Source organism: Symsagittifera roscoffensis, chromosome 4 (genome assembly GCF_963678635.1).
Source record: "Symsagittifera roscoffensis chromosome 4, txSymRosc1.1, whole genome shotgun sequence".
NCBI lineage: Eukaryota > Metazoa > Xenacoelomorpha > Acoela > Convolutidae > Symsagittifera > Symsagittifera roscoffensis.
In genome coordinates, this window is record NC_087065.1 from 14,528,488 (window position 1) to 14,551,836 (window position 23,349).

At 46.8% G+C, this 23,349-nt stretch overlaps 16 protein-coding genes across 16 annotated transcripts in view; all 16 read left to right on the plus strand.

Moving 5' to 3' along the window:
• Nucleotides 1–23,349, plus strand: part of LOC134845154 (nuclear pore complex protein Nup153-like) — a 438,386-nt gene that overhangs the window by 126,001 nt on the left and 289,036 nt on the right. The window lies entirely within an intron of this gene.
• The window catches only part of LOC134844771 (WD repeat and HMG-box DNA-binding protein 1-like), a 473,647-nt gene that overhangs the window by 125,996 nt on the left and 324,302 nt on the right, over nucleotides 1–23,349 (plus strand). The window lies entirely within an intron of this gene.
• Nucleotides 518–4,505, plus strand: LOC134844759 (uncharacterized). Its single transcript, XM_063861575.1, has 4 exons — nucleotides 518–864; nucleotides 2,671–2,800; nucleotides 3,052–3,381; nucleotides 4,178–4,505. Exons 1-4 carry the CDS (start codon nucleotides 558–560, stop codon nucleotides 4,503–4,505), a joined length of 1,095 nt encoding a protein of 364 aa, XP_063717645.1. The 5' UTR covers nucleotides 518–557.
• Nucleotides 1,156–1,603, plus strand: LOC134844692 (late histone H2A.2.2). The gene has a single exon (XM_063861502.1). It carries the CDS (start codon nucleotides 1,173–1,175, stop codon nucleotides 1,572–1,574), a length of 402 nt encoding a protein of 133 aa, XP_063717572.1. The 5' UTR covers nucleotides 1,156–1,172; the 3' UTR covers nucleotides 1,575–1,603.
• On the plus strand, nucleotides 1,886–2,321 carry LOC134844695 (histone H2B.1/H2B.2). The gene has a single exon (XM_063861506.1). It carries the CDS (start codon nucleotides 1,897–1,899, stop codon nucleotides 2,263–2,265), a length of 369 nt encoding a protein of 122 aa, XP_063717576.1. The 5' UTR covers nucleotides 1,886–1,896; the 3' UTR covers nucleotides 2,266–2,321.
• On the plus strand, nucleotides 4,792–5,239 carry LOC134844693 (late histone H2A.2.2). The gene has a single exon (XM_063861503.1). The coding sequence runs from the start codon at nucleotides 4,809–4,811 to the stop codon at nucleotides 5,208–5,210; it is 402 nt and encodes a 133-aa protein (XP_063717573.1). The 5' UTR covers nucleotides 4,792–4,808; the 3' UTR covers nucleotides 5,211–5,239.
• On the plus strand, nucleotides 5,518–5,953 carry LOC134844694 (histone H2B.1/H2B.2). Its single transcript, XM_063861504.1, has one exon. It carries the CDS (start codon nucleotides 5,529–5,531, stop codon nucleotides 5,895–5,897), a length of 369 nt encoding a protein of 122 aa, XP_063717574.1. The 5' UTR covers nucleotides 5,518–5,528; the 3' UTR covers nucleotides 5,898–5,953.
• On the plus strand, nucleotides 6,651–7,095 carry LOC134844690 (histone H3). Its single transcript, XM_063861501.1, has one exon. It carries the CDS (start codon nucleotides 6,685–6,687, stop codon nucleotides 7,093–7,095), a length of 411 nt encoding a protein of 136 aa, XP_063717571.1. The 5' UTR covers nucleotides 6,651–6,684.
• Nucleotides 12,850–13,297, plus strand: LOC134844280 (late histone H2A.2.2). Its single transcript, XM_063860884.1, has one exon. It carries the CDS (start codon nucleotides 12,867–12,869, stop codon nucleotides 13,266–13,268), a length of 402 nt encoding a protein of 133 aa, XP_063716954.1. The 5' UTR covers nucleotides 12,850–12,866; the 3' UTR covers nucleotides 13,269–13,297.
• LOC134844283 (histone H2B.1/H2B.2) lies at nucleotides 13,580–14,015 on the plus strand. Its single transcript, XM_063860886.1, has one exon. It carries the CDS (start codon nucleotides 13,591–13,593, stop codon nucleotides 13,957–13,959), a length of 369 nt encoding a protein of 122 aa, XP_063716956.1. The 5' UTR covers nucleotides 13,580–13,590; the 3' UTR covers nucleotides 13,960–14,015.
• On the plus strand, nucleotides 16,310–16,757 carry LOC134844282 (late histone H2A.2.2). The gene has a single exon (XM_063860885.1). It carries the CDS (start codon nucleotides 16,327–16,329, stop codon nucleotides 16,726–16,728), a length of 402 nt encoding a protein of 133 aa, XP_063716955.1. The 5' UTR covers nucleotides 16,310–16,326; the 3' UTR covers nucleotides 16,729–16,757.
• LOC134844284 (histone H2B.1/H2B.2) lies at nucleotides 17,040–17,475 on the plus strand. The gene has a single exon (XM_063860887.1). The coding sequence runs from the start codon at nucleotides 17,051–17,053 to the stop codon at nucleotides 17,417–17,419; it is 369 nt and encodes a 122-aa protein (XP_063716957.1). The 5' UTR covers nucleotides 17,040–17,050; the 3' UTR covers nucleotides 17,420–17,475.
• LOC134844279 (histone H3) lies at nucleotides 18,173–18,617 on the plus strand. The gene has a single exon (XM_063860883.1). It carries the CDS (start codon nucleotides 18,207–18,209, stop codon nucleotides 18,615–18,617), a length of 411 nt encoding a protein of 136 aa, XP_063716953.1. The 5' UTR covers nucleotides 18,173–18,206.
• Nucleotides 19,308–23,119, plus strand: LOC134844760 (uncharacterized). The gene is made up of 4 exons (XM_063861576.1): nucleotides 19,308–19,654; nucleotides 21,461–21,590; nucleotides 21,842–22,171; nucleotides 22,792–23,119. The coding sequence occupies exons 1-4, from the start codon at nucleotides 19,348–19,350 to the stop codon at nucleotides 23,117–23,119; spliced, it is 1,095 nt and encodes a 364-aa protein (XP_063717646.1). The 5' UTR covers nucleotides 19,308–19,347.
• Nucleotides 19,946–20,393, plus strand: LOC134844208 (late histone H2A.2.2). The gene has a single exon (XM_063860789.1). It carries the CDS (start codon nucleotides 19,963–19,965, stop codon nucleotides 20,362–20,364), a length of 402 nt encoding a protein of 133 aa, XP_063716859.1. The 5' UTR covers nucleotides 19,946–19,962; the 3' UTR covers nucleotides 20,365–20,393.
• On the plus strand, nucleotides 20,676–21,111 carry LOC134844209 (histone H2B.1/H2B.2). The gene has a single exon (XM_063860790.1). It carries the CDS (start codon nucleotides 20,687–20,689, stop codon nucleotides 21,053–21,055), a length of 369 nt encoding a protein of 122 aa, XP_063716860.1. The 5' UTR covers nucleotides 20,676–20,686; the 3' UTR covers nucleotides 21,056–21,111.

Genomic DNA, 23,349 nt, shown 5'->3' on the forward strand with positions numbered 1-23,349 from the left:
AGCTCGAGCTAGCTGTTCAATTGCTCCCGTACGTAGCCTAACTTTTTTGAGCTTCGAGCTCGCAGAGCTCGGCAAGCTACCTCATAGAGCTCAGGCAAGCTTGTATAAGCTTGATTTAAATCACAGAGCTCGAATAAGCTCTGTCGACTGACCAGTTTAAGCTAGTACACCTTGTGTGAGCTCAAAATTTTTTCAATTGCTCCCGTACGTAGCCTAACTATTTTCAACTTAGAGCTCTCAGAGCTCGGCAAGCTATCTCACAGACCTCGAGCGAGCTTCTACGAGCTTGATTTAAATCACATAGCTCTGATAAGCTCTGTGGACTGACCAGTTTGAGGTAGAAGGTCTTGTGGGAGCTCAAAAAAAAAATTTCAATTGCTCCTTTACGTGCCTAACTTTTTTAAATACTTATTATCTGCTCTCTCATTGGCTGTTGGTATGAGGGCCAATCAGAGAGCAGAGAAGTCGGTCGAAAATTGATAGGTACCTAGCGATTTTTGCCAATCTCAAACCCAACTGCTACTTCAATTTCTACAACAACTACAACTGCAACAACCATGTCTGGACGAGGAAAGGGAGGAAAAGGACTTGGCAAAGGAGGAGCAAAGAGGCACCGAAAGATCTTAAGAGATAACATCCAAGGCATCACCAAGCCAGCCATCAGACGTCTTGCTCGACGAGGAGGTGTCAAGCGTATCAGTGGACTGATCTACGAAGAGACCCGAGGAGTGCTCAAGAACTACTTGGAGAGCGTGATCAGGGATGCTGTAACCTACACCGAGCACGCCAAGAGGAAGACCGTTGTAGCCATGGACATCGTCTACGCCCTCAAGAGACAAGGCAAGACCTTGTACGGATTCGGAGGTTAAGAAGCTTCTTAGCCAGCTGCTCTCCTAGCTGCAGCACCAAACCGGCCTTTTTAAAGGCCACCAACTATCTCAGTTCTTAAGTCAAGCTCTACTAGAGCTCTAACGAGCTCTGCTAGAGCTCTAACAAGCTCAGCTAGTTAGTGTAGAGTTTTCAGCGTATCTAAATTAACTTAAAATGCTAGCTCGATTCTGATTGGCTCTCCCATCTTGGTGGCCGATTTGAACTTACTACCCTAAGACAGGGAGCCAAATTGCGGGTAAAGTCAATCGTCAATCTACAGCTTCTACCACAACTACAACACGATGTCAGGCAAAGGAGGAAAATCGAAGAGCGGCAAAGTTGGAGCCAAGGCCAAGACCCGATCAAGCCGAGCTGGACTGCAGTTCCCTGTTGGAAGAATCCACCGATTCATCCGCAAGGGCAACTACGCTGAGCGAGTTGGTGCTGGAGCTCCAGTCTACCTTGCTGCTGTGCTCGAGTACTTGACTGCTGAGATCCTTGAGCTGGCTGGCAACGCTGCTAAAGACAACAAGAAGTCCAGGATCATCCCCAGACACTTGCAGTTGGCCATCAGGAACGACGAAGAGTTGAACAAGCTGCTCCACGGAGTGACCATTGCTCAGGGCGGTGTGCTGCCAAACATCCAGGCTGTGCTCCTACCCAAGAAGCAGTCTTCGTCTCAGCCCAAGTCTGACAAGAAGTAAAGAGCTTCTACCTCAACCAGTTGCTAGCTTTCAAGCTTCAACACCAAACCGGCCTTTTTAAAGGCCACCAAACTTAAAGTTCTATCTTTTTATCCTGCCTAGCAGGCATAGCTACGCTACTCAGAGCAAACCATGGGGGCCTAACACAACTAGCTAGCCTCGAGCTCGACTGGCAGTCCAAAATTGAAGCTTAATTTAGCTTTCAGCTGAGAGCCAATCAGAATTGAGTATTCTTCGAGCTCAATTTGAACACAATTTTTCAAGTTAGGTTGGCATTTTTGCTCGATCCACAACTCAACACCACTACAACTACATCTCTACAATGGCACCCAAAGTCAGCGGAAAGGCAGTCAAGAAGGCAGGCAAAGCCCAGAAGAAGCCCACTGGAGACAAGAAAAAGAAGAAGAAGAGGCGAGAGACCTACTCTCTCTACATCTACAAGGTGCTGAAGCAGGTCCACCCTGACACCGGCATCTCCTCCAAGGCTATGTCGATCATGAACAGCTTCGTGAACGACATCTTCGAGAGAATCGCCGGTGAAGCTTCAAAACTGGCCCACTACAACAAGCGATCAACCATCTCTAGCCGGGAGATCCAAACCGCAGTCAGACTGCTGTTGCCCGGAGAGCTGGCCAAGCATGCTGTCAGTGAGGGAACCAAGGCCGTCACCAAGTACACCAGCTCCAAGTAGACGACCAGCTTCTGCAACTAGTTGCTCTGAGCAACACCAAACCGGCCTTTTTAAAGGCCACCAAAAAGCATAGTTCTCTTTGTACTCTAGCTAGCAAGCTCAAATTGGCTTGTATGCAATTTCGAGCTCTCAAAAGCTAGCTTTGAGCATCTAATTTGAGCTACTAAGCTCAACTGAGCTTGTAACTTGCTTAAAATAGCTCCAGATCAATTTAAGAGCTAAAAGACAGCAGAATTTTAAGCTTTCACGTCTCAGCCAATCAGATTTGAGCTTCCTTGTGCTCTCTAACTTACAGCTCGAAATAGCTAAGTTTGAGCTTCCAAAGCTAGCTAACGAACCCAATTCAGCTAGGATAAGCTCAATTGAGTTTGTAGCTGGCTGACATTAGCTTTGGGTCAATTCTAGAGGCAGAAACACCAAATTTTCAACTTTTCACTTCTCAGCCAATCAGATTCGAGCTTAGTTTGAGCTTCCGCTATCACTCAGACACGGGCCAATCACCTATGCCGCTTTTGGCGGGTAACCTCCAACCCAAGTATAAATAGTCGGCACTTCACATACTTTACTATATATATAGTTGAAATTGCTCCTTAATATATATAAGTAACGACTCACCAGAGCTCTCCTTCTATTGCTCTTTTACGTGCCTAACTATTTTTTTATACATCGAGCGCTCTCAAGGCTTCTGGAGATCTGAATCTCTAGGTTACCTCACGGATTTTCACAAAATTCAACACCCAAAATCTACTTCTACATCTACAACTCAGCTACACTCAACTGACGAAGAATGGCCCGAACGAAGCAGACTGCACGAAAGAGTACCGGAGGAAAGGCACCCAGGAAGCAACTGGCTACCAAGGCTGCAAGGAAGAGCGCACCTTCCACCGGCGGTGTGAAGAAGCCTCACCGATACAGACCAGGAACCGTTGCCCTGAGGGAGATCAGGAGATACCAGAAGTCCACTGAGCTGTTGATCCGAAAGCTGCCCTTCCAGCGACTGGTCAGAGAAATCGCCCAGGACTTCAAGACTGACTTGCGGTTCCAGAGCACTGCCATCATGGCTCTGCAGGAAGCCAGCGAGAGCTACTTGGTCAGCCTGTTCGAGGACACCAACTTGTGCGCGATCCACGCCAAGAGAGTCACGATCATGCCCAAGGACATCCAGTTGGCTCGACGAATCCGAGGAGAGCGAGCTTAAGCTCAAGGTGTACTCCACACCAATCAAACCGGCCTTTTTAAAGGCCACCCAACTATAAGTTCTATAATTCTTCACATTGAGCCTCGCTCAAGCGAGCTTCGACCAGAGGAAGCTTGAGCTGGTCTAGGTTGAGCTCTGCTTCCCCCTCATTGGGGTGACGCAGCTGGAAAAAGAGCTCGAGCTAGCTGTTCAATTGCTCCCGTACGTAGCCTAACTTTTTTGAGCTTCGAGCTCGCAGAGCTCGGCAAGCTACCTCATAGAGCTCAGGCAAGCTTGTATAAGCTTGATTTAAATCACAGAGCTCGAATAAGCTCTGTCGACTGACCAGTTTAAGCTAGTACACCTTGTGTGAGCTCAAAATTTTTTCAATTGCTCCCGTACGTAGCCTAACTATTTTCAACTTAGAGCTCTCAGAGCTCGGCAAGCTATCTCACAGACCTCGAGCGAGCTTCTACGAGCTTGATTTAAATCACATAGCTCTGATAAGCTCTGTGGACTGACCAGTTTGAGGTAGAAGGTCTTGTGGGAGCTCAAAAAAAAAATTTCAATTGCTCCTTTACGTGCCTAACTTTTTTAAATACTTATTATCTGCTCTCTCATTGGCTGTTGGTATGAGGGCCAATCAGAGAGCAGAGAAGTCGGTCGAAAATTGATAGGTACCTAGCGATTTTTGCCAATCTCAAACCCAACTGCTACTTCAATTTCTACAACAACTACAACTGCAACAACCATGTCTGGACGAGGAAAGGGAGGAAAAGGACTTGGCAAAGGAGGAGCAAAGAGGCACCGAAAGATCTTAAGAGATAACATCCAAGGCATCACCAAGCCAGCCATCAGACGTCTTGCTCGACGAGGAGGTGTCAAGCGTATCAGTGGACTGATCTACGAAGAGACCCGAGGAGTGCTCAAGAACTACTTGGAGAGCGTGATCAGGGATGCTGTAACCTACACCGAGCACGCCAAGAGGAAGACCGTTGTAGCCATGGACATCGTCTACGCCCTCAAGAGACAAGGCAAGACCTTGTACGGATTCGGAGGTTAAGAAGCTTCTTAGCCAGCTGCTCTCCTAGCTGCAGCACCAAACCGGCCTTTTTAAAGGCCACCAACTATCTCAGTTCTTAAGTCAAGCTCTACTAGAGCTCTAACGAGCTCTGCTAGAGCTCTAACAAGCTCAGCTAGTTAGTGTAGAGTTTTCAGCGTATCTAAATTAACTTAAAATGCTAGCTCGATTCTGATTGGCTCTCCCATCTTGGTGGCCGATTTGAACTTACTACCCTAAGACAGGGAGCCAAATTGCGGGTAAAGTCAATCGTCAATCTACAGCTTCTACCACAACTACAACACGATGTCAGGCAAAGGAGGAAAATCGAAGAGCGGCAAAGTTGGAGCCAAGGCCAAGACCCGATCAAGCCGAGCTGGACTGCAGTTCCCTGTTGGAAGAATCCACCGATTCATCCGCAAGGGCAACTACGCTGAGCGAGTTGGTGCTGGAGCTCCAGTCTACCTTGCTGCTGTGCTCGAGTACTTGACTGCTGAGATCCTTGAGCTGGCTGGCAACGCTGCTAAAGACAACAAGAAGTCCAGGATCATCCCCAGACACTTGCAGTTGGCCATCAGGAACGACGAAGAGTTGAACAAGCTGCTCCACGGAGTGACCATTGCTCAGGGCGGTGTGCTGCCAAACATCCAGGCTGTGCTCCTACCCAAGAAGCAGTCTTCGTCTCAGCCCAAGTCTGACAAGAAGTAAAGAGCTTCTACCTCAACCAGTTGCTAGCTTTCAAGCTTCAACACCAAACCGGCCTTTTTAAAGGCCACCAAACTTAAAGTTCTATCTTTTTATCCTGCCTAGCAGGCATAGCTACGCTACTGCAAGCCATGGGGGCCTAACACAACTAGCTAGCCTCGAGCTCGACTGGCAGTCCAAAATTGAAGCTTAATTTAGCTTTCAGCTGAGAGCCAATCAGAATTGAGTATTCTTCGAGCTCAATTTGAACACAATTTTTCAAGTTAGGTTGGCATTTTTGCTCGATCCACAACTCAACACCACTACAACTACATCTCTACAATGGCACCCAAAGTCAGCGGAAAGGCAGTCAAGAAGGCAGGCAAAGCCCAGAAGAAGCCCACTGGAGACAAGAAAAAGAAGAAGAAGAGGCGAGAGACCTACTCTCTCTACATCTACAAGGTGCTGAAGCAGGTCCACCCTGACACCGGCATCTCCTCCAAGGCTATGTCGATCATGAACAGCTTCGTGAACGACATCTTCGAGAGAATCGCCGGTGAAGCTTCAAAACTGGCCCACTACAACAAGCGATCAACCATCTCTAGCCGGGAGATCCAAACCGCAGTCAGACTGCTGTTGCCCGGAGAGCTGGCCAAGCATGCTGTCAGTGAGGGAACCAAGGCCGTCACCAAGTACACCAGCTCCAAGTAGACGACCAGCTTCTGCAACTAGTTGCTCTGAGCAACACCAAACCGGCCTTTTTAAAGGCCACCAAAAAGCATAGTTCTCTTTGTACTCTAGCTAGCAAGCTCAAATTGGCTTGTATGCAATTTCGAGCTCTCAAAAGCTAGCTTTGAGCATCTAATTTGAGCTACTAAGCTCAACTGAGCTTGTAACTTGCTTAAAATAGCTCCAGATCAATTTAAGAGCTAAAAGACAGCAGAATTTTAAGCTTTCACGTCTCAGCCAATCAGATTTGAGCTTCCTTGTGCTCTCTAACTTACAGCTCGAAATAGCTAAGTTTGAGCTTCCAAAGCTAGCTAACGAACCCAATTCAGCTAGGATAAGCTCAATTGAGTTTGTAGCTGGCTGACATTAGCTTTGGGTCAATTCTAGAGGCAGAAACACCAAATTTTCAACTTTTCACTTCTCAGCCAATCAGATTCGAGCTTAGTTTGAGCTTCCGCTATCACTCAGACACGGGCCAATCACCTATGCCGCTTTTGGCGGGTAACCTCCAACCCAAGTATAAATAGTCGGCACTTCACATACTTTACTATATATATAGTTGAAATTGCTCCTTAATATATATAAGTAACGACTCACCAGAGCTCTCCTTCTATTGCTCTTTTACGTGCCTAACTATTTTTTTATACATCGAGCGCTCTCAAGGCTTCTGGAGATCTGAATCTCTAGGTTACCTCACGGATTTTCACAAAATTCAACACCCAAAATCTACTTCTACATCTACAACTCAGCTACACTCAACTGACGAAGAATGGCCCGAACGAAGCAGACTGCACGAAAGAGTACCGGAGGAAAGGCACCCAGGAAGCAACTGGCTACCAAGGCTGCAAGGAAGAGCGCACCTTCCACCGGCGGTGTGAAGAAGCCTCACCGATACAGACCAGGAACCGTTGCCCTGAGGGAGATCAGGAGATACCAGAAGTCCACTGAGCTGTTGATCCGAAAGCTGCCCTTCCAGCGACTGGTCAGAGAAATCGCCCAGGACTTCAAGACTGACTTGCGGTTCCAGAGCACTGCCATCATGGCTCTGCAGGAAGCCAGCGAGAGCTACTTGGTCAGCCTGTTCGAGGACACCAACTTGTGCGCGATCCACGCCAAGAGAGTCACGATCATGCCCAAGGACATCCAGTTGGCTCGACGAATCCGAGGAGAGCGAGCTTAAGCTCAAGGTGTACTCCACACCAATCAAACCGGCCTTTTTAAAGGCCACCCAACTATAAGTTCTATAATTCTTCACATTGAGCCTCGCTCAAGCGAGCTTCGACCAGAGGAAGCTTGAGCTGGTCTAGGTTGAGCTCTGCTTCCCCCTCATTGGGGTGACGCAGCTGGAAAAAGAGCTCGAGCTAGCTGTTCAATTGCTCCCGTACGTAGCCTAACTTTTTTGAGCTTCGAGCTCGCAGAGCTCGGCAAGCTACCTCATAGAGCTCAGGCAAGCTTGTATAAGCTTGATTTAAATCACAGAGCTCGAATAAGCTCTGTCGACTGACCAGTTTAAGCTAGTACACCTTGTGTGAGCTCAAAATTTTTTCAATTGCTCCCGTACGTAGCCTAACTATTTTCAACTTAGAGCTCTCAGAGCTCGGCAAGCTATCTCACAGACCTCGAGCGAGCTTCTACGAGCTTGATTTAAATCACATAGCTCTGATAAGCTCTGTGGACTGACCAGTTTGAGGTAGAAGGTCTTGTGGGAGCTCAAAAAAAAAATTTCAATTGCTCCTTTACGTGCCTAACTTTTTTAAATACTTATTATCTGCTCTCTCATTGGCTGTTGGTATGAGGGCCAATCAGAGAGCAGAGAAGTCGGTCGAAAATTGATAGGTACCTAGCGATTTTTGCCAATCTCAAACCCAACTGCTACTTCAATTTCTACAACAACTACAACTGCAACAACCATGTCTGGACGAGGAAAGGGAGGAAAAGGACTTGGCAAAGGAGGAGCAAAGAGGCACCGAAAGATCTTAAGAGATAACATCCAAGGCATCACCAAGCCAGCCATCAGACGTCTTGCTCGACGAGGAGGTGTCAAGCGTATCAGTGGACTGATCTACGAAGAGACCCGAGGAGTGCTCAAGAACTACTTGGAGAGCGTGATCAGGGATGCTGTAACCTACACCGAGCACGCCAAGAGGAAGACCGTTGTAGCCATGGACATCGTCTACGCCCTCAAGAGACAAGGCAAGACCTTGTACGGATTCGGAGGTTAAGAAGCTTCTTAGCCAGCTGCTCTCCTAGCTGCAGCACCAAACCGGCCTTTTTAAAGGCCACCAACTATCTCAGTTCTTAAGTCAAGCTCTACTAGAGCTCTAACGAGCTCTGCTAGAGCTCTAACAAGCTCAGCTAGTTAGTGTAGAGTTTTCAGCGTATCTAAATTAACTTAAAATGCTAGCTCGATTCTGATTGGCTCTCCCATCTTGGTGGCCGATTTGAACTTACTACCCTAAGACAGGGAGCCAAATTGCGGGTAAAGTCAATTGCGGGGAGCCAAAGTCCGGCTCACATAGTGAGTGAAGAGACTCCCCCCCCCCCCCCACAATGCCATCATCCCTTAACTCCCAAATGGCATCAGCAATCGCAAACTACGACCAAAGCGACGACGAATCTAATTCCGAGTTAATAATCGAAGGAAGCCTGACACCAACAAGCAATGATCAAGGAAAGGCCTCGCCTCAAAGGCAACTGACAATGGGACCAAACCAAGATCAACATGCTGCTTACAACACAGTAAAACGACAACAGTTCAGGAATGTGCCCAAAGGGCAACCGACAATGCATTCAGAAAACTGGCAAGACAATCTTGATGACGCTTCGCCTAAAAGGCAACCGACAATGGAGCAAAGTCAAGCAACTAATCGAAAGCGCAAAGCGGAAGAATCACAAGCTCAAAGCAACAAAAGACCCTTCACAAGCTCAAAGCAACACTTCACGAACATTATCTACATAAGCTTTGCAAAAGACAAAATTCCAAGCCGAATGACTTTCACCAAATCAATACGTAACCTGACTAAAGTACAATATCCTGGTCAAACCAGGGACCTCAAGACTGGCCTAGGCTATTCAATCAAGCCTGAATCGCCTCAAATAGCCCAAATTATCACCCAAACCAACCTCGAAAACCTGTTTCCCGACACGGAAGTAAAAATCGGAGGCAGACAACACAAGACAAATCAACCCAACAAGAAACAAACTTCCAGCTTTGTTATCTCAAGAGTCAGTGAACAACTCAGCGAAGCTGACATCCAATCTGAACTTGAGGAGATCAACAACATCAAGGTAGCAAAGCTCTTCCGAATCCAAAGCAGAAGCCTAGACAAGCCAACACAACTCATCAGAGTTTTCACAGATGATGACCTAGCCTGCAGAAAGGCAATCGACATTGGGGTCTACATCTGCAACGAACGAAAACGATGCGAAGCATCCAAAACAGAACCACGAGTAACACAGTGTTACAAATGCCAAAATTTCGGCCATATGGCCGTAAACTGTCCGAACCAGCAACGATGCCTCAGATGTGGCGACAACCATGCAGTCAGAGACTGCAAAACTCCAAAGCAGCAAGTTCAATGCATCAACTGCAGAGGCGAACACCCGGCGCAGTACAAAGGATGCCCGGTTTACAAGACAGCTCAAGTCGAAGCCCAAAAAGCACAACCAAAAGTGCAAAACTACGCTCAAGCAGTCAAACATCTGCAACGAACTGTGCAAAACAACTACGCTCAAGCAGTCAAACCACAACCAACCATGAGCAAAGAGGACATACAGCAGTACATTAAAGAAACTGTTGAAACTACAATAGCCGATCAAGTCGAAAAAGCAGTGCAAAAAGCCATGGACGAAAATATAACCGATGCAATCACCAAAGCTGTCGCTAAATCATGTGAGAAAATTAACGAAACAGTCAGCAATGCAGTTAGAACTCAATTCGAGAAAATAGATTTCACTGAGCTGTTAACAACAAACATAAAAGCAAAACAAAATACAAAAACACACAGAGAAGCAAGCAGCAGCAGACATAGTAGCTCCCGAAATCAAAACAACAACAACAAACCAAAATGAATAGACTCAAGATAGCACAACTCAACTGCAGAAGTATAAACAAGCACAAACTGGAGATCCAAGATCTTCTAGCGAAACACAACATCACTATAGTCTGCTTCAACGAAACAAAAACCAAACATCCACCAAAACTACAAAACTTTAACCTTGCAGCGGCAATCTGTGACAGTGTCACAGGCTCGGCAATTTACATCAGAGACAACATACAGTACCAAGTACTGGAACAAGCACAGCACATAAACCAAAACCACAGAGAACGCAGAAAAGTATGCGAGACGATCAAGATCAACACAATGGGTATCACTGTAACAAGTGTTTACCTTAGCCCAAACGCAGAGATAGAGAACGTGACTTTCAATGGAAAAGATCCAAAGCACATCATCGTTGGAGACTTCAACGCACAGATCAAATCTGTCAACCCAAAAGCAAGAGCAACCAACAGCAACGGAAGAGTTGTAGACGCTCTCATGCACAACTACTTCATCTTGAACGGTTCCGAACCAACACACCAAAGTGACTCAGTCCTAGACTTACACTTTGCATCACCAAAAATGGCTTGCTTATGCACGAACTTTGAAGTGTCGGACACAACACCAAGCGATCACTACATGACAATTGCAGAGTACGAACTAACTGTTCCAAAGAGAACATGCACAAAACCAAACTGGCGAAAATTCAGAGGTACTGTAACGAACTACAAGTTCAACCCTGACTCAATCAAAACTGACGAAGGTCTAGCTCGAGAAGCTGACCAGATAGCCAAACACATTGACAAATGCTACCAAGGCAGCCTCAAAGAACACAAGCCCCAATTCACGAACCCACAACTAGTCGAACTAGTCAGAAACAAACACAAACTTGAACGACAAAAACAAAAGATGAGACGATATGACCAACACGACACCAATGACTACAAAGACCTGTGTACAAAGCTAAACAAAACAAAGAAAGACATCAGACAGCTAAAACAGACAGTAGAAGAAGAAAACCAACTCAAACTACTCAGTGAAATGAACAAAGGACCAACACAACAGAATTTCTGGAAAGCAGTAAAAAAGCTCACAGGCACAAGACCTAAACGAACGAGTAAACTGAAAATGACAAATCAAGACGCTGCGAACCACTTCGCTAAGATGCTCAAAGCAAACATGACGACAAATATAACAAACTCTCAGGCAGCTCTAACGCATGAACAGGAAGTACATGACAAGGTGTCACAGGCGAAAATCCAAGACTTTCAACTGGAACAGACAGGTTTTGCACAAACAGAAATTAGCTTAAAGCAACTCAAAGACGTGATCAATCACAGAAAAAACACTGCCCCAGGACAAGACAAAGTTAGCTACAAAGCGATGAAAAACCTGCCCATCAACGTACTAGAAGTACTAAGACAAATCATAGTACAATCGCTGAGAAGTGGCTACGTTCCTTTAGGCTGGAAACAAGCGACAGTATCAATGTTACCAAAACCCGAGAAAGACCACAAAGATCCCAAAAACTATAGACCACTCTCACTTACAAGCTGTATCGGGAAGATCTGCGAATGTTTTGTCAAAGAGCAGCTACTAGTACACTGCGAAGATCACGACATCTTCGGACACTTTCAAAGTGCATACCGAAGCAAACGATGCACCACCGACAATTTACTCTGTCTAACAGAGACAATCTATAAAGAGAATAACTGGAAGCAACCCGTTGCAGCAGCATTTCTAGACGTGCAACGAGCCTTTGACTCTGTCTGGCACGAAGGCTTATACTACAGACTACTAGAGATCAACTGTCCGAAGTGGATTGTAAAATGGACCAAGAGTTTTCTGACAGACCGACAGTTAACAGTAGTATACCACCAAGCCAAAGCCGAAAGTTTCACACCCAGTGCAGGAGTACCACAAGGAAGTGTAATCAGTCCAATCCTTTTCAACATCTATGTAAGCAAACCAGAAGCAGGTCTAACAACAATATCACAATATGCCGACGACATAGCAATTTACACAAGTTCAAACACAAGCAAGAATGCAACACACAGACTACAAGGTGGCCTAAACAAACTTGAAGCATGGTGCCAGAAATGGAAGATAGACGTGAACCCGGAGAAGACAAACTTTGTACTTTTTACAAGACGCAAGAAGAATGACTGCAAATTAATGCTACAGAACGAAGAGATCGAACCATCAACAACCACTAAATTTCTTGGAGTTACCCTAAATAACAACCTGACATGGAAAGACTATCTACAAAGAATTGAAGACAAATCGACAAGGAAAATCAATTTTCTACTAGTACTACGAGCCAAAGGCATCAAATCCAAAGTCTTAAAGTTTTTGTACCAATCAACAATTCTACCAGGATTCACATACGCATCACCTTCGTGGGCAAACGCATCAACAAGTCACTTACGAAGATTGCAGAACAGAGCACTAAAAATAGCCTACCATCTACCAATACTAACACCAACAGAGGAAGTACATAAAATCACCAGGATGAAGACGATTCAAGATGAACTAACAAGACTAAACTCAAATTACCTCAAAAGAGCTTCACAGACAAACCCCAAGATACAAGAACTAATCCGAGACACTCTACAACAATCAACAGACACATACGCACACAGACTCACACCAATACAAGCAATTTTCCAACAACACCTTTCCGCAAGATGAACAACATCAAACGACACTCTACAACAATCAACAGACACAGACTCACACCAATACAAGCAATTTTCCAACAACAACTTTCCGCAAGATGAACAACACCCGGAAGTTAACAGCTTAAAGAGCAGCAGGTCTGCTTCAGAAGCTTAACTGGTCACAGACCAACACATACTTACACGGGTAAAGTCAATCGTCAATCTACAGCTTCTACCACAACTACAACACGATGTCAGGCAAAGGAGGAAAATCGAAGAGCGGCAAAGTTGGAGCCAAGGCCAAGACCCGATCAAGCCGAGCTGGACTGCAGTTCCCTGTTGGAAGAATCCACCGATTCATCCGCAAGGGCAACTACGCTGAGCGAGTTGGTGCTGGAGCTCCAGTCTACCTTGCTGCTGTGCTCGAGTACTTGACTGCTGAGATCCTTGAGCTGGCTGGCAACGCTGCTAAAGACAACAAGAAGTCCAGGATCATCCCCAGACACTTGCAGTTGGCCATCAGGAACGACGAAGAGTTGAACAAGCTGCTCCACGGAGTGACCATTGCTCAGGGCGGTGTGCTGCCAAACATCCAGGCTGTGCTCCTACCCAAGAAGCAGTCTTCGTCTCAGCCCAAGTCTGACAAGAAGTAAAGAGCTTCTACCTCAACCAGTTGCTAGCTTTCAAGCTTCAACACCAAACCGGCCTTTTTAAAGGCCACCAAACTTAAAGTTCTATCTTTTTATCCTGCCTAGCAGGCATAGCTACGCTACTCAGAGCAAACCATGGGGGCCTAACACAACTAGCTAGCCTCGAGCTCGACTGGCAGTCCAAAATTGAAGCTTAATTTAGCTTTCAGCTGAGAGCCAATCAGAATTGAGTATTCTTCGAGCTCAATTTGAACACAATTTTTCAAGTTAGGTTGGCATTTTTGCTCGATCCACAACTCAACACCACTACAACTACATCTCTACAATGGCACCCAAAGTCAGCGGAAAGGCAGTCAAGAAGGCAGGCAAAGCCCAGAAGAAGCCCACTGGAGACAAGAAAAAGAAGAAGAAGAGGCGAGAGACCTACTCTCTCTACATCTACAAGGTGCTGAAGCAGGTCCACCCTGACACCGGCATCTCCTCCAAGGCTATGTCGATCATGAACAGCTTCGTGAACGACATCTTCGAGAGAATCGCCGGTGAAGCTTCAAAACTGGCCCACTACAACAAGCGATCAACCATCTCTAGCCGGGAGATCCAAACCGCAGTCAGACTGCTGTTGCCCGGAGAGCTGGCCAAGCATGCTGTCAGTGAGGGAACCAAGGCCGTCACCAAGTACACCAGCTCCAAGTAGACGACCAGCTTCTGCAACTAGTTGCTCTGAGCAACACCAAACCGGCCTTTTTAAAGGCCACCAAAAAGCATAGTTCTCTTTGTACTCTAGCTAGCAAGCTCAAATTGGCTTGTATGCAATTTCGAGCTCTCAAAAGCTAGCTTTGAGCATCTAATTTGAGCTACTAAGCTCAACTGAGCTTGTAACTTGCTTAAAATAGCTCCAGATCAATTTAAGAGCTAAAAGACAGCAGAATTTTAAGCTTTCACGTCTCAGCCAATCAGATTTGAGCTTCCTTGTGCTCTCTAACTTACAGCTCGAAATAGCTAAGTTTGAGCTTCCAAAGCTAGCTAACGAACCCAATTCAGCTAGGATAAGCTCAATTGAGTTTGTAGCTGGCTGACATTAGCTTTGGGTCAATTCTAGAGGCAGAAACACCAAATTTTCAACTTTTCACTTCTCAGCCAATCAGATTCGAGCTTAGTTTGAGCTTCCGCTATCACTCAGACACGGGCCAATCACCTATGCCGCTTTTGGCGGGTAACCTCCAACCCAAGTATAAATAGTCGGCACTTCACATACTTTACTATATATATAGTTGAAATTGCTCCTTAATATATATAAGTAACGACTCACCAGAGCTCTCCTTCTATTGCTCTTTTACGTGCCTAACTATTTTTTTATACATCGAGCGCTCTCAAGGCTTCTGGAGATCTGAATCTCTAGGTTACCTCACGGATTTTCACAAAATTCAACACCCAAAATCTACTTCTACATCTACAACTCAGCTACACTCAACTGACGAAGAATGGCCCGAACGAAGCAGACTGCACGAAAGAGTACCGGAGGAAAGGCACCCAGGAAGCAACTGGCTACCAAGGCTGCAAGGAAGAGCGCACCTTCCACCGGCGGTGTGAAGAAGCCTCACCGATACAGACCAGGAACCGTTGCCCTGAGGGAGATCAGGAGATACCAGAAGTCCACTGAGCTGTTGATCCGAAAGCTGCCCTTCCAGCGACTGGTCAGAGAAATCGCCCAGGACTTCAAGACTGACTTGCGGTTCCAGAGCACTGCCATCATGGCTCTGCAGGAAGCCAGCGAGAGCTACTTGGTCAGCCTGTTCGAGGACACCAACTTGTGCGCGATCCACGCCAAGAGAGTCACGATCATGCCCAAGGACATCCAGTTGGCTCGACGAATCCGAGGAGAGCGAGCTTAAGCTCAAGGTGTACTCCACACCAATCAAACCGGCCTTTTTAAAGGCCACCCAACTATAAGTTCTATAATTCTTCACATTGAGCCTCGCTCAAGCGAGCTTCGACCAGAGGAAGCTTGAGCTGGTCTAGGTTGAGCTCTGCTTCCCCCTCATTGGGGTGACGCAGCTGGAAAAAGAGCTCGAGCTAGCTGTTCAATTGCTCCCGTACGTAGCCTAACTATTTTCAACTTAGAGCTCTCAGAGCTCGGCAAGCTATCTCACAGACCTCGAGCGAGCTTCTACGAGCTTGATTTAAATCACATAGCTCTGATAAGCTCTGTGGACTGACCAGTTTGAGGTAGAAGGTCTTGTGGGAGCTCAAAAAAAAAATTTCAATTGCTCCTTTACGTGCCTAACTTTTTTAAATACTTATTATCTGCTCTCTCATTGGCTGTTGGTATGAGGGCCAATCAGAGAGCAGAGAAGTCGGTCGAAAATTGATAGGTACCTAGCGATTTTTGCCAATCTCAAACCCAACTGCTACTTCAATTTCTACAACAACTACAACTGCAACAACCATGTCTGGACGAGGAAAGGGAGGAAAAGGACTTGGCAAAGGAGGAGCAAAGAGGCACCGAAAGATCTTAAGAGATAACATCCAAGGCATCACCAAGCCAGCCATCAGACGTCTTGCTCGACGAGGAGGTGTCAAGCGTATCAGTGGACTGATCTACGAAGAGACCCGAGGAGTGCTCAAGAACTACTTGGAGAGCGTGATCAGGGATGCTGTAACCTACACCGAGCACGCCAAGAGGAAGACCGTTGTAGCCATGGACATCGTCTACGCCCTCAAGAGACAAGGCAAGACCTTGTACGGATTCGGAGGTTAAGAAGCTTCTTAGCCAGCTGCTCTCCTAGCTGCAGCACCAAACCGGCCTTTTTAAAGGCCACCAACTATCTCAGTTCTTAAGTCAAGCTCTACTAGAGCTCTAACGAGCTCTGCTAGAGCTCTAACAAGCTCAGCTAGTTAGTGTAGAGTTTTCAGCGTATCTAAATTAACTTAAAATGCTAGCTCGATTCTGATTGGCTCTCCCATCTTGGTGGCCGATTTGAACTTACTACCCTAAGACAGGGAGCCAAATTGCGGGTAAAGTCAATCGTCAATCTACAGCTTCTACCACAACTACAACACGATGTCAGGCAAAGGAGGAAAATCGAAGAGCGGCAAAGTTGGAGCCAAGGCCAAGACCCGATCAAGCCGAGCTGGACTGCAGTTCCCTGTTGGAAGAATCCACCGATTCATCCGCAAGGGCAACTACGCTGAGCGAGTTGGTGCTGGAGCTCCAGTCTACCTTGCTGCTGTGCTCGAGTACTTGACTGCTGAGATCCTTGAGCTGGCTGGCAACGCTGCTAAAGACAACAAGAAGTCCAGGATCATCCCCAGACACTTGCAGTTGGCCATCAGGAACGACGAAGAGTTGAACAAGCTGCTCCACGGAGTGACCATTGCTCAGGGCGGTGTGCTGCCAAACATCCAGGCTGTGCTCCTACCCAAGAAGCAGTCTTCGTCTCAGCCCAAGTCTGACAAGAAGTAAAGAGCTTCTACCTCAACCAGTTGCTAGCTTTCAAGCTTCAACACCAAACCGGCCTTTTTAAAGGCCACCAAACTTAAAGTTCTATCTTTTTATCCTGCCTAGCAGGCATAGCTACGCTACTCAGAGCAAACCATGGGGGCCTAACACAACTAGCTAGCCTCGAGCTCGACTGGCAGTCCAAAATTGAAGCTTAATTTAGCTTTCAGCTGAGAGCCAATCAGAATTGAGTATTCTTCGAGCTCAATTTGAACACAATTTTTCAAGTTAGGTTGGCATTTTTGCTCGATCCACAACTCAACACCACTACAACTACATCTCTACAATGGCACCCAAAGTCAGCGGAAAGGCAGTCAAGAAGGCAGGCAAAGCCCAGAAGAAGCCCACTGGAGACAAGAAAAAGAAGAAGAAGAGGCGAGAGACCTACTCTCTCTACATCTACAAGGTGCTGAAGCAGGTCCACCCTGACACCGGCATCTCCTCCAAGGCTATGTCGATCATGAACAGCTTCGTGAACGACATCTTCGAGAGAATCGCCGGTGAAGCTTCAAAACTGGCCCACTACAACAAGCGATCAACCATCTCTAGCCGGGAGATCCAAACCGCAGTCAGACTGCTGTTGCCCGGAGAGCTGGCCAAGCATGCTGTCAGTGAGGGAACCAAGGCCGTCACCAAGTACACCAGCTCCAAGTAGACGACCAGCTTCTGCAACTAGTTGCTCTGAGCAACACCAAACCGGCCTTTTTAAAGGCCACCAAAAAGCATAGTTCTCTTTGTACTCTAGCTAGCAAGCTCAAATTGGCTTGTATGCAATTTCGAGCTCTCAAAAGCTAGCTTTGAGCATCTAATTTGAGCTACTAAGCTCAACTGAGCTTGTAACTTGCTTAAAATAGCTCCAGATCAATTTAAGAGCTAAAAGACAGCAGAATTTTAAGCTTTCACGTCTCAGCCAATCAGATTTGAGCTTCCTTGTGCTCTCTAACTTACAGCTCGAAATAGCTAAGTTTGAGCTTCCAAAGCTAGCTAACGAACCCAATTCAGCTAGGATAAGCTCAATTGAGTTTGTAGCTGGCTGACATTAGCTTTGGGTCAATTCTAGAGGCAGAAACACCAAATTTTCAACTTTTCACTTCTCAGCCAATCAGATTCGAGCTTAGTTTGAGCTTCCGCTATCACTCAGACACGGGCCAATCACCTATGCCGCTTTTGGCGGGTAACCTCCAACCCAAGTATAAATAGTCGGCACTTCACATACTTTACTATATATATAGTTGAAATTGCTCCTTAATATATATAAGTAACGACTCACCAGAGCTCTCCTTCTATTGCTCTTTTACGTGCCTAACTATTTTTTTATACATCGAGCGCTCTCAAGGCTTCTGGAGATCTGAATCTCTAGGTTACCTCACGGATTTTCACAAAATTCAACACCCAAAATCTACTTCTACATCTACAACTCAGCTACACTCAACTGACGAAGAATGGCCCGAACGAAGCAGACTGCACGAAAGAGTACCGGAGGAAAGGCACCCAGGAAGCAACTGGCTACCAAGGCTGCAAGGAAGAGCGCACCTTCCACCGGCGGTGTGAAGAAGCCTCACCGATACAGACCAGGAACCGTTGCCCTGAGGGAGATCAGGAGATACCAGAAGTCCACTGAGCTGTTGATCCGAAAGCTGCCCTTCCAGCGACTGGTCAGAGAAATCGCCCAGGACTTCAAGACTGACTTGCGGTTCCAGAGCACTGCCATCATGGCTCTGCAGGAAGCCAGCGAGAGCTACTTGGTCAGCCTGTTCGAGGACACCAACTTGTGCGCGATCCACGCCAAGAGAGTCACGATCATGCCCAAGGACATCCAGTTGGCTCGACGAATCCGAGGAGAGCGAGCTTAAGCTCAAGGTGTACTCCACACCAATCAAACCGGCCTTTTTAAAGGCCACCCAACTATAAGTTCTATAATTCTTCACATTGAGCCTCGCTCAAGCGAGCTTCGACCAGAGGAAGCTTGAGCTGGTCTAGGTTGAGCTCTGCTTCCCCCTCATTGGGGTGACGCAGCTGGAAAAAGAGCTCGAGCTAGCTGTTCAATTGCTCCCGTACGTAGCCTAACTTTTTTGAGCTTCGAGCTCGCAGAGCTCGGCAAGCTACCTCATAGAGCTCAGGCAAGCTTGTATAAGCTTGATTTAAATCACAGAGCTCGAATAAGCTCTGTCGACTGACCAGTTTAAGCTAGTACACCTTGTGTGAGCTCAAAATTTTTTCAATTGCTCCCGTACGTAGCCTAACTATTTTCAACTTAGAGCTCTCAGAGCTCGGCAAGCTATCTCACAGACCTCGAGCGAGCTTCTACGAGCTTGATTTAAATCACATAGCTCTGATAAGCTCTGTGGACTGACCAGTTTGAGGTAGAAGGTCTTGTGGGAGCTCAAAAAAAAAATTTCAATTGCTCCTTTACGTGCCTAACTTTTTTAAATACTTATTATCTGCTCTCTCATTGGCTGTTGGTATGAGGGCCAATCAGAGAGCAGAGAAGTCGGTCGAAAATTGATAGGTACCTAGCGATTTTTGCCAATCTCAAACCCAACTGCTACTTCAATTTCTACAACAACTACAACTGCAACAACCATGTCTGGACGAGGAAAGGGAGGAAAAGGACTTGGCAAAGGAGGAGCAAAGAGGCACCGAAAGATCTTAAGAGATAACATCCAAGGCATCACCAAGCCAGCCATCAGACGTCTTGCTCGACGAGGAGGTGTCAAGCGTATCAGTGGACTGATCTACGAAGAGACCCGAGGAGTGCTCAAGAACTACTTGGAGAGCGTGATCAGGGATGCTGTAACCTACACCGAGCACGCCAAGAGGAAGACCGTTGTAGCCATGGACATCGTCTACGCCCTCAAGAGACAAGGCAAGACCTTGTACGGATTCGGAGGTTAAGAAGCTTCTTAGCCAGCTGCTCTCCTAGCTGCAGCACCAAACCGGCCTTTTTAAAGGCCACCAACTATCTCAGTTCTTAAGTCAAGCTCTACTAGAGCTCTAACGAGCTCTGCTAGAGCTCTAACAAGCTCAGCTAGTTAGTGTAGAGTTTTCAGCGTATCTAAATTAACTTAAAATGCTAGCTCGATTCTGATTGGCTCTCCCATCTTGGTGGCCGATTTGAACTTACTACCCTAAGACAGGGAGCCAAATTGCGGGTAAAGTCAATCGTCAATCTACAGCTTCTACCACAACTACAACACGATGTCAGGCAAAGGAGGAAAATCGAAGAGCGGCAAAGTTGGAGCCAAGGCCAAGACCCGATCAAGCCGAGCTGGACTGCAGTTCCCTGTTGGAAGAATCCACCGATTCATCCGCAAGGGCAACTACGCTGAGCGAGTTGGTGCTGGAGCTCCAGTCTACCTTGCTGCTGTGCTCGAGTACTTGACTGCTGAGATCCTTGAGCTGGCTGGCAACGCTGCTAAAGACAACAAGAAGTCCAGGATCATCCCCAGACACTTGCAGTTGGCCATCAGGAACGACGAAGAGTTGAACAAGCTGCTCCACGGAGTGACCATTGCTCAGGGCGGTGTGCTGCCAAACATCCAGGCTGTGCTCCTACCCAAGAAGCAGTCTTCGTCTCAGCCCAAGTCTGACAAGAAGTAAAGAGCTTCTACCTCAACCAGTTGCTAGCTTTCAAGCTTCAACACCAAACCGGCCTTTTTAAAGGCCACCAAACTTAAAGTTCTATCTTTTTATCCTGCCTAGCAGGCATAGCTACGCTACTCAGAGCAAACCATGGGGGCCTAACACAACTAGCTAGCCTCGAGCTCGACTGGCAGTCCAAAATTGAAGCTTAATTTAGCTTTCAGCTGAGAGCCAATCAGAATTGAGTATTCTTCGAGCTCAATTTGAACACAATTTTTCAAGTTAGGTTGGCATTTTTGCTCGATCCACAACTCAACACCACTACAACTACATCTCTACAATGGCACCCAAAGTCAGCGGAAAGGCAGTCAAGAAGGCAGGCAAAGCCCAGAAGAAGCCCACTGGAGACAAGAAAAAGAAGAAGAAGAGGCGAGAGACCTACTCTCTCTACATCTACAAGGTGCTGAAGCAGGTCCACCCTGACACCGGCATCTCCTCCAAGGCTATGTCGATCATGAACAGCTTCGTGAACGACATCTTCGAGAGAATCGCCGGTGAAGCTTCAAAACTGGCCCACTACAACAAGCGATCAACCATCTCTAGCCGGGAGATCCAAACCGCAGTCAGACTGCTGTTGCCCGGAGAGCTGGCCAAGCATGCTGTCAGTGAGGGAACCAAGGCCGTCACCAAGTACACCAGCTCCAAGTAGACGACCAGCTTCTGCAACTAGTTGCTCTGAGCAACACCAAACCGGCCTTTTTAAAGGCCACCAAAAAGCATAGTTCTCTTTGTACTCTAGCTAGCAAGCTCAAATTGGCTTGTATGCAATTTCGAGCTCTCAAAAGCTAGCTTTGAGCATCTAATTTGAGCTACTAAGCTCAACTGAGCTTGTAACTTGCTTAAAATAGCTCCAGATCAATTTAAGAGCTAAAAGACAGCAGAATTTTAAGCTTTCACGTCTCAGCCAATCAGATTTGAGCTTCCTTGTGCTCTCTAACTTACAGCTCGAAATAGCTAAGTTTGAGCTTCCAAAGCTAGCTAACGAACCCAATTCAGCTAGGATAAGCTCAATTGAGTTTGTAGCTGGCTGACATTAGCTTTGGGTCAATTCTAGAGGCAGAAACACCAAATTTTCAACTTTTCACTTCTCAGCCAATCAGATTCGAGCTTAGTTTGAGCTTCCGCTATCACTCAGACACGGGCCAATCACCTATGCCGCTTTTGGCGGGTAACCTCCAACCCAAGTATAAATAGTCGGCACTTCACATACTTTACTATATATATAGTTGAAATTGCTCCTTAATATATATAAGTAACGACTCACCAGAGCTCTCCTTCTATTGCTCTTTTACGTGCCTAACTATTTTTTTATACATCGAGCGCTCTCAAGGCTTCTGGAGATCTGAATCTCTAGGTTACCTCACGGATTTTCACAAAATTCAACACCCAAAATCTACTTCTACATCTACAACTCAGCTACACTCAACTGACGAAGAATGGCCCGAACGAAGCAGACTGCACGAAAGAGTACCGGAGGAAAGGCACCCAGGAAGCAACTGGCTACCAAGGCTGCAAGGAAGAGCGCACCTTCCACCGGCGGTGTGAAGAAGCCTCACCGATACAGACCAGGAACCGTTGCCCTGAGGGAGATCAGGAGATACCAGAAGTCCACTGAGCTGTTGATCCGAAAGCTGCCCTTCCAGCGACTGGTCAGAGAAATCGCCCAGGACTTCAAGACTGACTTGCGGTTCCAGAGCACTGCCATCATGGCTCTGCAGGAAGCCAGCGAGAGCTACTTGGTCAGCCTGTTCGAGGACACCAACTTGTGCGCGATCCACGCCAAGAGAGTCACGATCATGCCCAAGGACATCCAGTTGGCTCGACGAATCCGAGGAGAGCGAGCTTAAGCTCAAGGTGTACTCCACACCAATCAAACCGGCCTTTTTAAAGGCCACCCAACTATAAGTTCTATAATTCTTCACATTGAGCCTCGCTCAAGCGAGCTTCGACCAGAGGAAGCTTGAGCTGGTCTAGGTTGAGCTCTGCTTCCCCCTCATTGGGGTGACGCAGCTGGAAAAAGAGCTCGAGCTAGCTGTTCAATTGCTCCCGTACGTAGCCTAACTATTTTCAACTTAGAGCTCTCAGAGCTCGGCAAGCTATCTCACAGACCTCGAGCGAGCTTCTACGAGCTTGATTTAAATCACATAGCTCTGATAAGCTCTGTGGACTGACCAGTTTGAGGTAGAAGGTCTTGTGGGAGCTCAAAAAAAAAATTTCAATTGCTCCTTTACGTGCCTAACTTTTTTAAATACTTATTATCTGCTCTCTCATTGGCTGTTGGTATGAGGGCCAATCAGAGAGCAGAGAAGTCGGTCGAAAATTGATAGGTACCTAGCGATTTTTGCCAATCTCAAACCCAACTGCTACTTCAATTTCTACAACAACTACAACTGCAACAACCATGTCTGGACGAGGAAAGGGAGGAAAAGGACTTGGCAAAGGAGGAGCAAAGAGGCACCGAAAGATCTTAAGAGATAACATCCAAGGCATCACCAAGCCAGCCATCAGACGTCTTGCTCGACGAGGAGGTGTCAAGCGTATCAGTGGACTGATCTACGAAGAGACCCGAGGAGTGCTCAAGAACTACTTGGAGAGCGTGATCAGGGATGCTGTAACCTACACCGAGCACGCCAAGAGGAAGACCGTTGTAGCCATGGACATCGTCTACGCCCTCAAGAGACAAGGCAAGACCTTGTACGGATTCGGAGGTTAAGAAGCTTCTTAGCCAGCTGCTCTCCTAGCTGCAGCACCAAACCGGCCTTTTTAAAGGCCACCAACTATCTCAGTTCTTAAGTCAAGCTCTACTAGAGCTCTAACGAGCTCTGCTAGAGCTCTAACAAGCTCAGCTAGTTAGTGTAGAGTTTTCAGCGTATCTAAATTAACTTAAAATGCTAGCTCGATTCTGATTGGCTCTCCCATCTTGGTGGCCGATTTGAACTTACT